This window comes from Petromyzon marinus, chromosome 10 (genome assembly GCF_048934315.1).
Source record: "Petromyzon marinus isolate PM22_M1 ecotype Great Lakes invasive population chromosome 10, UKy_Petmar_22M1.pri1.0, whole genome shotgun sequence".
Taxonomy (NCBI): Eukaryota; Metazoa; Chordata; class Hyperoartia; order Petromyzontiformes; family Petromyzontidae; genus Petromyzon; species Petromyzon marinus.
In genome coordinates this window covers 3,071,646-3,084,610 of record NC_133676.1, presented here as the reverse complement: position 1 = coordinate 3,084,610, position 12,965 = coordinate 3,071,646, and the positions used below count along the sequence as shown (strand labels likewise).

The window sequence follows — 12,965 nt, the reverse complement described above, 5'->3', positions numbered from 1 at the left end:
CACACTCCCACTCGCTACACACTCCCACTCGCTTCGCTCTCCCACCCACTACGCACTCCCACCCGCTACACACTCCCACCCGCTACACACTCCCACCCGCTACGCACTCCCACCCGCTGCGCACTCCCACCCGCTACACACTCCCACCCGCTACAAACTCCCACCCACTACACACTCCCACCCGCTACGCACTCCCACCCGCTACACACTCCCACCCGCTACACACTCCCACCCGCTACACACTCCCACCCGCTACACACTCCCACCCGCTACACACTCCCACCCGCTACACACTCCCACCCGCTACACACTCCCACCCGCTACACACTCCCACCCGCTACGTACTCCCACCCGTTACACACTCCCACCCGCTGCGTACTCCCACCCGCTGCGTACTCCCACCCGCTACACACTCCCACCCGCTACACACTCCCACCCGCTACGTACTCCCACCTGCTACGTACTCACACCCGCTAGGCACTCCCACCCGCTACGTACTCCCACCCGCTACACACTCCCACCCGCTACACACTCCCACCCGCTACGTACTCCCACCTGCTACACACTCCCACCCGCTACACACTCCCACCCGCTAGGCACTCCCACCCGCTACACACTCCCACCCGCTACGTACTCCCACCCGCTACGCACTCCCACCCGCTACGCACTCCCACCCGCTACGTACTCCCACCCGCTACACACTCCCACCCGCTACGCACTCCCACTCGCTAGGCACTCCCACCCGCTACACACTCCCACCCGCTACGTACTCCCACCCGCTACGCACTCCCACCCGCTACGTACTCCCACCCGCTACGTACTCCCACCCGCTACGCACTCCCACCCGCTACACACTCCCACCCGCTGCCACTGGCTGCGCCCTCTCACCCGCTGCATCCTTTCCCTCATTGTGTGCCGCTCACAGGCGATGAACGTGCCACTTCTGTGGCCCGGCGGCAACTCCACCGCCGCCAGCGGCGCATGGGTTGCTGGGACCACGGAGCGGGGCAAAGGCGAGGGTGCAGCAACCCCAGCAGGAGCAGTGGAGCGAGGAGCGGAGGAGAGAGGACACAGCCCCGGCCTGGCAGCGCTGGCGGGGACGGGGGACCCGGCCCAGTGTGCCCTGCTGGGCTGCTGGAGTGCCATACTGCCCCTGGCCCTGTTCTTGCACGTCCCATCCTTGCCAAAGCTGCTGGCGCTCGTCGCACTCACTGCTGCCAACATCTTGGTGCTTGAGTTCACTGGCTACCGCCATTTGTTTGGGTAATTACCACACCCGATCGACCGTTACTGCCCATTGTGTTTACGCCATCTTCAAATCCGGCACTCCCATTCCCGTAAGGTGGGGGGAAGGCAGCCGCTATCATTCTGTGCCTCTTCTCTCGTCACATCCCCTATCTTCGTATCTCATTCCACCCCCACCCTTCCCTCTCACCATCGGTCTCCCTCTACTGCTTGCTTCTGCCCTTTACCAGTGACATCAACATAGTCCCTCTAATGTACGCATCGCTATGTCAGTATCTCGTCTCAACACTCGCCCAGAGCACCAGTAATGGTCCCTTTACTCTCGAGAGCGTTCCGAGAAGGTTGATGTTTGTGTTTGGCCGCTCGTCCCACCGGGGCCGGTCCCCCGCCAGTCTCACGCGTGGCGCCGCTGTGCGTGGTGCCGGGCCAGGCCGGGCCAGGCGTATGGCGCGAGGGCGTTTGAGCCGGCGCTGGCCTCCGTGTTGCTGGCGTGCACCGTGGGGCTACACGCATACCACCTCGACCTCGGCCTCCGTCTCGACTACCTCTGGTTTCTCCAGGTGCCTGCTGATCCTTCCCTGGCGCTCGTAGCTTTGTCGTTGAACATGATAACGGTAAAGGAATCACGATTTCCGTCTCACGGCCGTGACGCTTCACTAATCGGTTAATTCTGTAGCCACGATGGACGCTTTGGCTGGGTTGGCCGCAGTGGCGCAAGAGATGCACGGATCACCGTCCCTCTCTGTCCTTTACAGTTACCTCGTAAAAAGTGGAACGTAAGATCACGCCACGCGTACGCGTGGCGTGTGAGGGAGCATTGAGAATAATGTTCTTGCATGTGAGTGAGTGTTGCTTCACCGTAATTTAATTTGCGTTGTGTTTCGAAGGCGGAAGAGGAGAGAATCGAAATGGAACGCGTCAAAGACGACAACAAGAGGATCCTGTTTAACCTGCTGCCTGCGCATGTGGCCCAGCACTTCCTCAAGTCCAACCCCAGGAACATGGTCTCTCTCGCAGAGGCCTCGGTGTCGTCCGTCGCCCTATCCACCACAGGACAGCTGCTCGTTATGACTGTGGAATGCCCTCCCGCCAGTGGTTAGACAGGAAAGCTCACTCGCCCTTTCTAAGTCTTCTTTTAAAGACTCGCCTGTTTCGCCTGCAGGCCTACACTTCCCATGTATGACTAGTGTCGTATTTGTATTTCCTAACTTCGTGCATGGCGCACTAAGATCCTTGGATGAATTGCGCCTTATAAATGTAAATTATTATTGATGTTACTACTCATCGTTTGGAGTTGTGGCTGTTGTGCAGATAAACACTTTGGGTTGTATCGCGTGTTGTTCCACGTGATGTCTGACGTGTCTCCGCATCCGCTGCGAGCTTCGGAAGAAACTGATTGGAACATGCCCACTTTCTCAATTCCTGAAGACGCTCCTAGCATGTGGAGCGAAACGTCAGACTTTTGTACCAAAACACCACGCGGTACAACCCCGAAGACATGTTGGTTGTTGTGGTCATCATACGCACCAACAACCTGCAATGGTTGCATGGATGTTACTTCCAATGAGGCGATAGCCTCTTTATAAGACTACCTATGTTTAGCACACTGCCAATCACCGGAGTAAAGTTGAATATTATGACGTGCTCCCTATTGCTCTGTGCAATGGAGCATATTTACAAAATTGCTTTCAATCGCCGAGAAGATATTATTTCCCCCCACCATGATAATTCGTTTTGCGTCTGATGCTGTCTGCAGGACCTGTACCACCAGTCGTATGCCCAGGTTGGCGTGCTGTTCGCCTCCATCGCAAACTTCAATGACTTCTACATCGAGCTGGATGGAAACAACATGGGCGTGGAGTGTATGCGGCTTCTCAACGAGATAATCGCCGACTTTGATCAGGTGGCGCAGCTTTGAAATGCGGCGTTACTCTCATAATCTCGGAGCGGAGCATCCCCGTTCATTTTCTACCGCGCAGTGAAAACACGTGGTCCCTTTGGCAGAATGCAGCTTTGTTTATTTATTTGAAGAAACACATATATAACTCCAGAGGTGATGCGTGCTGTTTTTAGTAGCTGCTCGACAAGATTTGCTACAGCACCATTGAAAAGATTAAGACCATTGGAAGCACGTACATGGCTGCTGTGGGACTGGCTCCGTCAACCGAGGAAAAGGTGACTCGAATTACTTCTTTATAGGCCTCGTGTATCGACTTTTACAAATAGAACATTGTTAAGCAACTACCTATATATATTGCTTTTATCCCTGTGGCTTTTGTGATGCTTCGCAGACCCAGGATCCTCACTTGAGCACTCTGGCCGATTTCGTAAGAGAAATGTTTAACGCCCTGGATGAATTCAATTACCAGTCCTATAATGACTTCATCCTCCGTGCCGGTAAGGGAAGGAAAACCCGCAGGCTTATGCCAACATACGCAAGACGCACTGTGTATTGTTTTGAGACATTGCCTAGGTTCCGTAGACGAAGAGCAGAGGTTGTACTGTGCGTCGTGAAATGTGGTGCGACAGTTGCGAGTGTGCGTGCACGCACGCGTGGATTTCCGTGTGGCCGTTGCCAGCTAATGAAACTCGATCTGCTCAGGAATCAACGTTGGCCCCGTAGTGGCTGGAGTCATCGGTGCTCGCAGGCCCCAGTACGACATCTGGGGAAACACTGTGAACGTTGCGAGCCGCATGGAGAGCTCGGGCGTGCCGGGAAATATCCAAGTGAGCAATTTTAGATTTTGAGATGGATTTCAGACTGTCTTCCTCTGCGCACTACACTCTGAAAATAAAATTTTTGAACCTTTTACAAAGCGTGCTGTCACGTGAGCCAATTTTCATTCCTGCTTATGTAATTGCCATGGGAATTACATTTTTCTAAGAAGAGCACTTGACTGGAGTGCTAGGTCTGAATCGTGCTGGAACTCCTCCAGGTCACTGAAGACGTGTTCCGGATCTTGCAGAGGAGGGGCTACGCGATGACACGCCGCGGGAAGGTGAGCGTGAAGGGAAAGGGGGAGATGGTGACCTACTTCTTAGAGCGATCGCAGAAGAGCAACGACAAGCCGGCTTGCCACCACCAGCTGAGCTCCTGCAGGGACAGGTCGACGGAAGTCCTCCAAGGGGTGTTGCGAACCCCCTTGCAAGGACCGACGGTCGTTCATGCTTCCCCGTGCGGCGACCTCTGAACCCTGAGCAAGTACCTCGCTCGTCGACCTGTGACCGACGAAGTCCCACTGTAAAAGTGCTCGATAAACCCTGCCGGGCGAAAATAATGCTCACACGCAACAACCCTCTCGTGTAAACTGAGTGGCGGTCAGCTTTGCGGGCGCGACAACGAAACGTAGTGGCTCCTCGTTGAATGTTGTCTCTTGTTGCCTGGAATGTTACCATACGTGTTTTGAAGGCGTTCAAAAAATAAGCACGAAGAAATAAATATGTGCGTATTTTTGTTGTCACTGGAACAGGTTAGAATTACGGCCTCTGAGTGGCGTTTGATGCGCGAGAAAGACGGCCGGTGGGAGCGCAGCTGCCGATTCGAGGGACGCGGCTTGCGGGGGTTGTAATTGCCAGCTGGTGAGCAGCTTGAAATGCCATGGAATGTTCCAAGTTCCCGCAGAGGCATTTTTGCTTTTCAAATCTCAATAATTTCCCTGCGCGGACACAGCAGCGTACACAAATGTGCAATTAGTGACATTGGCCAATTGCACTTTTTTTATGTGAAATTAAATTCGTGCAGCAACCCCCCCCCACCCCCCCCCCCGCCATTTGCGGTGTGAGACCTGAGCACTTGCCTATGGCTAGGGTTGTCATGACATGTCAAAGCAAGTCCAATAACTTTTTTGCCTTTGTCGTGTGACCGTAGTTGCCATGCTTACGATGGGCTGCACCGTATCCCGAACGCAATAGCATTGTCCATCTCAAGATGATGGCACCGTAGCGTTACAACATGGACATTATCAATGCCATGCCCTGTGTTTGGCAGTGTTCTCTTATGAGCTAAATATACACTCGGCAAATGTTTCCAATTATACCGCAACCAAAGTCAACAAAAGCACGAACACGCATAATATATTTTGTATAAACATTGGAAGTTCAAATCGCCGACCGTGAAGTAAAGCCAAGAGAAGTGTTTCTATTTGTTCATACCTAATTTATATTCTTCGTGAATGTTTCCTTTGAATATAGCGCAATAATGGCATGGCCACGCTTCATAGCAACACATGTGTGTGTCTGGTACATATGTGGCGGCACGTACATCTTCGCTCTCCGTAAATCGGCAGCGCGCCGCGTTGGGTGGGGGCGCTGAGGCCGGGGCCCTACCGGGGGGGACGCGTCCGTTGGAGCGAGCGAGCGTCCCTCTCTCCCATTGCCGCGTCGCCACCGCCGCTCGACACGCCGAGCTCGCGGCGCTTTGGAGCGATTGTTTTAATTCAGCCCGGATGAACGGAGTGGTGCACGTCATGAGTAATCGCGCGTTTCTTTAAAATCGATAACCGTTAACGAAGGAAGTGACAGAGCCTTATTTTATACACCCATTTAAATATGATTCCGTCGTTATGATGCACCGACCTGACGGTGAACTTTTAAGCCTCAATTTTACGTGCGATGAAGTAACCGAATGAATGCGTCGATGTGAGAAGTGACTGTACCGAGTGTTTTTAGTCAAGTGTAATAAAACTTAATCTGGGTATTTTTTTTTTTACACGAGGACATCAATGTCTGCCTCCATTTGAATCGAGGGCCATTACAGAGGTGGTCGTGGTAGTTTGTTTTGTGTTGCCACTGTGCAGGTGAGTGGGGCTTGCTCGCGATGTGCACGAAGCGGTCACGTTGCTGCGAGTCGCTGTCAATGTTGGCAAACGGATGTCCTCTCCAAACTTGGAGAGCTGAATGGAGTTCACACGAACTCACAAACACCGCCTTGTTGTGAAAGACCCAGGGCGGAACATCCCTGGGTTTGATCTTCCACGAAGCTCATTGGCCACCCTCAACCGCATCCACTGCACAAAACCATGCCAGCAGATACCTGATGCACAAATGGAAGATGTTCAACTCTCCAGTGTGCGACTGTGGTCATCCAGAACAGACCGTAGAACAACATGTGACGACACAATGCCCAATCCACAAGTACGAGGGAGACATCGCAGCGACGCACTCGCCTACTCCTGACGCGATTGTCTGGCTTGACCACCTGAATGTGAGATTCTAGTTGTTGCTCTGCTCAGCAGCCATACATAAGAAGGAGGAGGGATGTCCTGTTCTCAAGGGCCCCCACCTTCTCATCGTGACCTCCTGCGTGTTGCTAAAATGGCAGGTGGCCGCGAGTACAAATCCCATCCTGATGCTTTCCTCTTGCAAGATTTTCGCGTTATATACTTCCACAAACAGATGTTTCTGATATACCCAAGTAAACAACGGGTGAAGCAATTATCTTTGTAAGGCTGCAGTGCTAACTCTGTCTAGATACCCCTGTTCCGATTATTTATGCCACTGCACCGTGCAGCCAAGACGATCCCTTTTTTATTTCAGGGCGTTACTGCTTGCCCATGAAAGTCACCACATGGTAAGCATAACGGCATGTTCTGTATGAGTAGGCTATCAACGCCGCGGGATTAGCATGCGCTCCCTCGGCAGACGTAGAGCCACGCCGAAAGCTCAAGTTGTGTGTGCTGAACGTTATCTTCTCACTGCAGACGTGCGCCGCTGCGCCGGCTAGGAAGCAACTCTGCAACGTCTTTCTGGTTTAATATTTTACGTGTCGTATGTGGGGCGATAGCATGGCCCAGCAGTAGCGCGTTCGCGGCTTGTTGCACAGGTTCACGGTTCTAATCCCAGACGGCCACCCTGGTTAAATCTGCGGCGTGTGTAATAGCCATAAAATACTAACGCACTGTCTGTTTAACGGTGGACGTTAAAGATCCAGTGGCGTCATTTGTAGGAGTAGGCCCTTTGTGTGCTGACGTCATGATCCAAATTTGAAAAATTATCCGCAAAAAGGCTCATTTGGAATCTACAGAACGATCATTACCCCCTACTGCAAAACTTTGGCAGGACTCTCCTATAAAAAGAGTAATGAGACTGTGAGGCTTTCCTGGGTAAACAAACAGAATCGGATGTTTTTTTACGGATGTAAAATGTAGTATAAAAAAGTAAAAACAAACAGTGGAGGATATCGGTAAGAATGCACATGAACACAAAGAGTTATTACTAAATATTTTATTCACTTATGCATGACAACTTAAATACACCAGGGATGGCACAAGGCTGTTCCTTGCATGCTGAAAGGATTGTGAAGCTGGAATCCCAGCTGTAAAACAAATCCTTGGGACCCTGAATGACATAGTGCCATCCCTGTACATGATATGACAATGTGACAAAAACAAATGAATACACCAAAGTTTTAAATTACAAAATAACATAAATAGCGGAAGTCGTCATTCAGTTTTATGCATGAGGAGGAGGGGATGGGGGTACAGGGGTTGACGGAGAGGGAAAATGTAAAAAAATAATCCACAGAGTTGCATCTCTTTGTTAGATTTGTGTGCTGCGAATGAGCTCCGCCAAAATTATTTAAATCGCATCGGTGTGTGTGTGTGTGCACGCAGACACCGATGCACGCACGCATGCCTTGGCACGAGTCTGCACTGGTGCGCACGCACGCACGCGCGCGCGCGCACCAACCTCCTTCGCATTAGTCAGTACCCCCCACCCACCCACCCCCTGCACCCAGGAGGCAGGAAGTGAGATCGCTGCAGTTTAAAATTGCCACAAGGTGCCCACTTAACGTTGGCCGAGCGGAAAGTTTGCGTCTAAGCGGCGGAGGTTGCAAGAGAAACGAAGACGTGCCGCCGTTCGTCATCGGCCTCCCCTCGGCAGAGTCTCGACGGACGCAGCGAGATTGTGACGTCACCACAGTGCAATGGGAGGCCCATCCAGAGTGTTGCTTTGACAAAAAACTCAACATCTCGCTCAGCTCTTCATGATTACACTGAAATAACTATGGTTTATGTAGCTTAACTGAAAACTTTAAGTTATAAAAAATTTTTATCCGTACATCTTTACGTTTCTAACAATGGCATGCCAAGTAAATACATGTTTTTTTATTTTTATTTTGACCAGTGAAATCTGCCTTTGAATATTTAGATATTAACTGGTTCGTATTACATACACAAGTCACCCCCTGTCATCGCACGTCCCCTCTCACCATAGCTCTCGGCGCGCACGTCCCTCTCACAAACACCGGACAACGATCACGGAACACTTCACAACGAATGCACTGATTGAACAGTAGGTGGGCATACTCTCGGGTTCTTTCGGTAAAGTCACGTAGGTATAAAATAAAATTAATCGTTTATTTTCATTTTATTTTAAACCCACGTGACTTTACCGAAAGAAGCAGAGAGTATGGATTCCTGCAGTCACGAAAGCTTCAAATCTAGATAGGTGGGCAGTCTCGGGAGATCGCCATCCCAGCTCCCAACAGCCAGGCCCCGCAGTGCTCACCCGCGGGCAACCTTCCGTCCCTGCACGGCCCACGTTCCCCGCCCAGCGAGGCAGTGCAATTGACCCAGAGTCACAAATATCCCCACTCCCTCCCCCGCGTATTCTCCACAATAAGCATGGAATGGATTTTGATTTTTTTTACCGTCGCTCTTAAACTACAGCGAAAAAAACAAAGCCACTTCTCGAATGCAGGAGGATTAAGGAGAACCAAACGGAGACACTTTCTTTCCATTTCAACACCAGCTAAGGATGGAACGACGAGGAAGAAGGACGCTCAGAAACAAATGGCCGGGTGTCGGTGGGGGGGGGGTCTCACGGAGGGGGCCTCAGTCACCCTCCATGTTGGGGCAGTGCACGTCCCCCTTCTGGGACTCGGAACCCGGCTGGTGCGTCCCATACTTATCCACGCACCAGCAGATCCCGCGGTGCCGGCCACGCGAAGGGTTGCACTGCAAGGAGACGGCACATGCAGCGCCCCGGTTACGACCGCGAAACGTTACCATAACGGGCGGAAGCCTCTTACGTGAGCGGCAAACGAGCGGATTATTTTTTTGTAATACGGCTTCAATGAAACTCCGATGACCTAGATTATGAGATTTTTAATTACCTCAAAGATTAGAGAGATTTACGTAGCCGATGCCAATTTTAGGCTTTCGGGAAATAATGAAATGAGTTTCTGTGGAGGAAGCAACGTGCAGAGCCAAGGTGGTTAACGCAGTACCTGTTTCTTCTTGAAAAATCCGCGTCTGTCACAGTTCGGAATGCGGACTCCTTTGAGGGTTGGGCGCGTGGCCGTTTTGAGGTTTTCAAGTATGTTGTCCATAAACTTGCGACAGGGGCCCTGTGAGAACATCGAATCAACGTCATCCCGAACAACCAGGCAGCACCGCAGGTTCCGCTACAACCACCCAGGCTGATCGTATCCGGAGACTGCCAGGGAGGGCATTTACCGGTGTTTTTTTTGTACCAGCATTGTGGCCGTTGAAGCACCTATCGTAGAATTGCTAGGGCAGCTGAAGCGCTGTGAAAACCGGGTTTCCCAAATCCCTGGAATCTGCCGCGTGTCTGCCATGATGTCCCGATGTCACTGCCTAATTAGTTGCAAATGTCACCACCGCCTTTGTCTCGTCGCCAGCCGTGCGTTTAGGTTTCGCCACGGGGGCGCTCTGCGACTGTTTATCTGCTGCGCTCGAGTCTAGGGCGCTCTTTAAAACGCAGTCGAAGGTGGCGTGATGTAACGGTCGTCAAGTATCATATCGCTGGAAACTGCTGTTTATTTTATTTTATATGAACTGCCGTGATTGATGCCTCTTTATTAAGGCCTGCGTGAAACTCGCAAGTATTCTGTCTCGTGCTCATTAATGTTCACCAGTTATTCTTATATGTTGTGCTTACTAATGAGCACTGTGTTCTAGTACTCACTAAACACTGTTGCTGCGAATACGAATTAATGTAAATATATATTCTTACTTGAGTTTTGCCCAATACGTACCCTAATGCTTGGTGATAATTACGACATTGCTTACATTCGGGTGCGCCAATGCCAGTGGTTCTCCGCAGTGCTGACAAACGCAAGCTAGTGCTCACTATCTCTTACTAATGCTTGCTGTCGTGCTTGCTATGGTGTGGATTATGCTGACGAGATGCACTCACGAGCGCTTACCGGTGCTTCGCGTAGCGGCGAGCTAGTCTAGGCTACACAGTAAAAATCAATCTTTGTGTTTTACAATTCACCTCGAGCTCACTTTGCGCTAGACACGCGTGCACTATAGGGACGGTCAGCGGAGGGGGCTGGGCCCAACGCCCTCACCGGAGCTGCTTTCGCGAGGAACCACGCGCGGTGATGGCAAGCCGCTTCCTGCGTCCCCGGCAATGGAACGGCCACGGTTCCTGGCGTTTTTACATTGTCACAATCGCGCACGCACGCACGCACGCGTTCACTGCAGCGCGCTGCGGCGCGCATCTACAATGTTTGACACCGCGAAGCCGCTCGGCAGGGCGCTAACAGCGCGCCGCCGTCGCCGCACCAAAACCACCACGGCAACCCGATCCCCTGCCGTTGAATGCACCATGGATACTCGACTCGATCGCATCGGCGCGATTGTTTTACGTCGTCGTATTTTTAGTGGTAGCGCCCCCTAGTGGCTGCAAGGGTGACGTCGACCCATTACTCACAGTGCATGTAGTCGCCTCCCCCCTCGCCTACCCCCCAACCACAGCGCCCGCCCTGCAGGCACGGGGGCTGCGCGCCTCGCGACCCGGGAGGCGGCGCTGCAGCTCGCTCATCAGACCCCTTACCCCCCCCCATCCCCTACTCCATTGCGCATCGATTATCCCGCTCGGGAAGGAGGCCCCGCGCTCCAGCAACAGCCAATAGGCGACCGGGCCCGCGTGCGGCCCCAACCCTAACCCGGTGGTGGAGGGGGGGGGGCACTCACTTGTTGCTGGAGTCGGGGCCCTCCCGCGCCGACCGCGAAGCCCGTGCTGCCCCTCTCGGGAGCGCCCTGCACCGTGCGCTCCCGATGGCGCTGCGGCGTGCCCTGCAGTAGCTTCTGCCGCTCGCGCTCGTTGTTGATGCGGCTGCGGCTCAGCGAGTCGCCCGGCGGCGGCTCGGGGCTCGTGGGCTCCGCCTCGGCGCTCCACGGACCCTCGGGGTCTGCGTCGCGGGCAAACGAACGGAGTTCGCCAGCAGGGCCAAGCAGGGCGAAAAGCCCAACCGAAATCGAAACGGGTTCCGAGCTAATGCCCCCGAGGTGCGCCTCTCCCAGGTGTGGCTCGGTGTGCCACCTCGCACATCAGGCTCGCCAAAAGTGACCGCCCCGCGGCTCCATCAACATTTAATGGCAGCTCCCCCACCCCACTCTCCCCCCACATCGGTCACGGCGATTTGGGTGAAACGGCGGCCGTCGGGACGGAGGAAGAGGTTCGCGGCGAGGACACACAGCCACTGGCATGCAATGAGCGTGGCGCACGGGCACAGCCCCTAGCGGCTCGCCCTGGCACGAGCGCCTGGACTCGTGCCGCGTCCTCCCCCTCCTCTTCCTCCCTGCGTCTCGCTACAACTGGGGCAGCGGTGAGATCCGCACCCCGCTCGCGGTGACCCCACATGATCTCTCGCTGAATGTGCAAATCGTTTCTGGTCTCCACCAGCCGGGTTCCCTTCGCTCGATGTGAAGCGAATCCCACAGTCACTACCCCCTCCCCCCAACGCCCGCAGGCGTTCGTGCTGACCTCCGCATGAGGTCTGAGAACGCCAGATGCGCTACGCGTTCATGCCCCCCCCCCCCCCCCGGCTGTTGCCGAGCCATCGCGGGCTCCTCTGCCCATGCCCTCTGCGGTGTCCATCCCCTGCTCGTTCTCCCCCGTGTCTCTCCCCCGTGTCTCTCCACCACGCGGCCCCCCTCGACCACTCGCGCCGGTTCAACGACCCTCGCCGTCTGTGACCCCCTCCCCTCACCGCCGGCGCCGCGCGCTCCCCTCGCTCACCCTGCGTGGCCTCGGTGGCCGAGGCCGGCTGCTGCGCCTCGAGGCTCGCGTTCCTGCACACGCCGCGTCCCTCGAGCAGCGCCTGGAGCGGGCGGATCTCCCCGGGGGCCGGGATGCACAGCTGACCGGCGCCGCAGCGCTCCGTGTAGACACCGCACGGCTGCCCGGGCAGGCGGGCGCAGGTGAGGCAGCAGCCGCAGCCGGGCTCCTTGACGAGCTCGCAGCCCGTCGGCGTGACGCACGTCGAGAGGGCGCGCGAGTCGCACTCCTCGCAGTGCACGGGCGGAGGCGGCGGCGGCGGCGGGACTTCGGCGGCGCGGCCGTCTCGGGCGGCCCGAGCGCACAGCAGCAGCACGGAGAGCAGCAGCGGAGACGAGGGCGCCGCGCCGCCGCGCGCGCGCTTGGCCATCGGCCCCGCGGGGTCGACGCGACGGAACGGACGCGCGACCGATTCACCGGGCGCCTCCGAATATATTGCGCAATAACCCGCAGGCAGTCTCTGCAGCGGTCTGCGGTGCGAACTGTAGCTCTGTGCGCAGACGAGACTGCGCGCACAGCCTACTGCAGGAGCGATCGTCTAGGACAGAGGAGAGACAGCAGAGAAGACAGTCTGGGGACGATCTCGCTGATGGCGTTTTAACAACGGGCGGCTCCGCTCACCCCTCGCACGTGGAGCCCCGTGCGCCCGCTTATATAGAGGCGGGCTGGCGCCCCGAACCGTGCAT

General features: G+C 54.8%; 2 protein-coding genes across 3 annotated transcripts in view; one reads left to right on the top strand and one right to left on the bottom strand.

Annotated features, from left to right (window-relative positions):
• Window positions 1–5,953, top strand: part of LOC116941104 (adenylate cyclase type 1-like) — a 127,857-nt gene extending 121,904 nt beyond the window's left edge. Inside the window, exons 11-18 of one of the 2 annotated variants that reach the window (XM_076066047.1) lie at window positions 926–1,263; window positions 1,676–1,805; window positions 2,133–2,249; window positions 3,002–3,148; window positions 3,322–3,420; window positions 3,537–3,642; window positions 3,848–3,972; window positions 4,182–5,953. In XM_076066047.1, the coding sequence (XP_075922162.1) occupies window positions 926–1,263; window positions 1,676–1,805; window positions 2,133–2,249; window positions 3,002–3,148; window positions 3,322–3,420; window positions 3,537–3,642; window positions 3,848–3,972; window positions 4,182–4,436 (1,317 nt within the window). In that variant the 3' untranslated portion in view covers window positions 4,437–5,953. Of the gene's footprint in view, window positions 1–925; window positions 1,264–1,675; window positions 1,806–2,132; window positions 2,250–3,001; window positions 3,149–3,318; window positions 3,421–3,536; window positions 3,643–3,847; window positions 3,973–4,181 lie in introns of those variants that run through there. The other variant, XR_012941381.1, reaches the window with a different exon arrangement.
• A 1,499-nt stretch (window positions 5,954–7,452) lies between these two features.
• On the bottom strand, window positions 7,453–12,911 carry LOC142924206 (insulin-like growth factor-binding protein 5). The gene is made up of 4 exons (XM_076066049.1): window positions 12,241–12,911; window positions 11,193–11,410; window positions 9,476–9,595; window positions 7,453–9,203 (listed from the first exon to the last, which is right to left on the bottom strand). The coding sequence occupies exons 1-4, from the start codon at window positions 12,647–12,649 to the stop codon at window positions 9,081–9,083; spliced, it is 870 nt and encodes a 289-aa protein (XP_075922164.1). The 5' UTR covers window positions 12,650–12,911; the 3' UTR covers window positions 7,453–9,080.
• Between the last annotated feature and the right edge of the window lie 54 nt (window positions 12,912–12,965).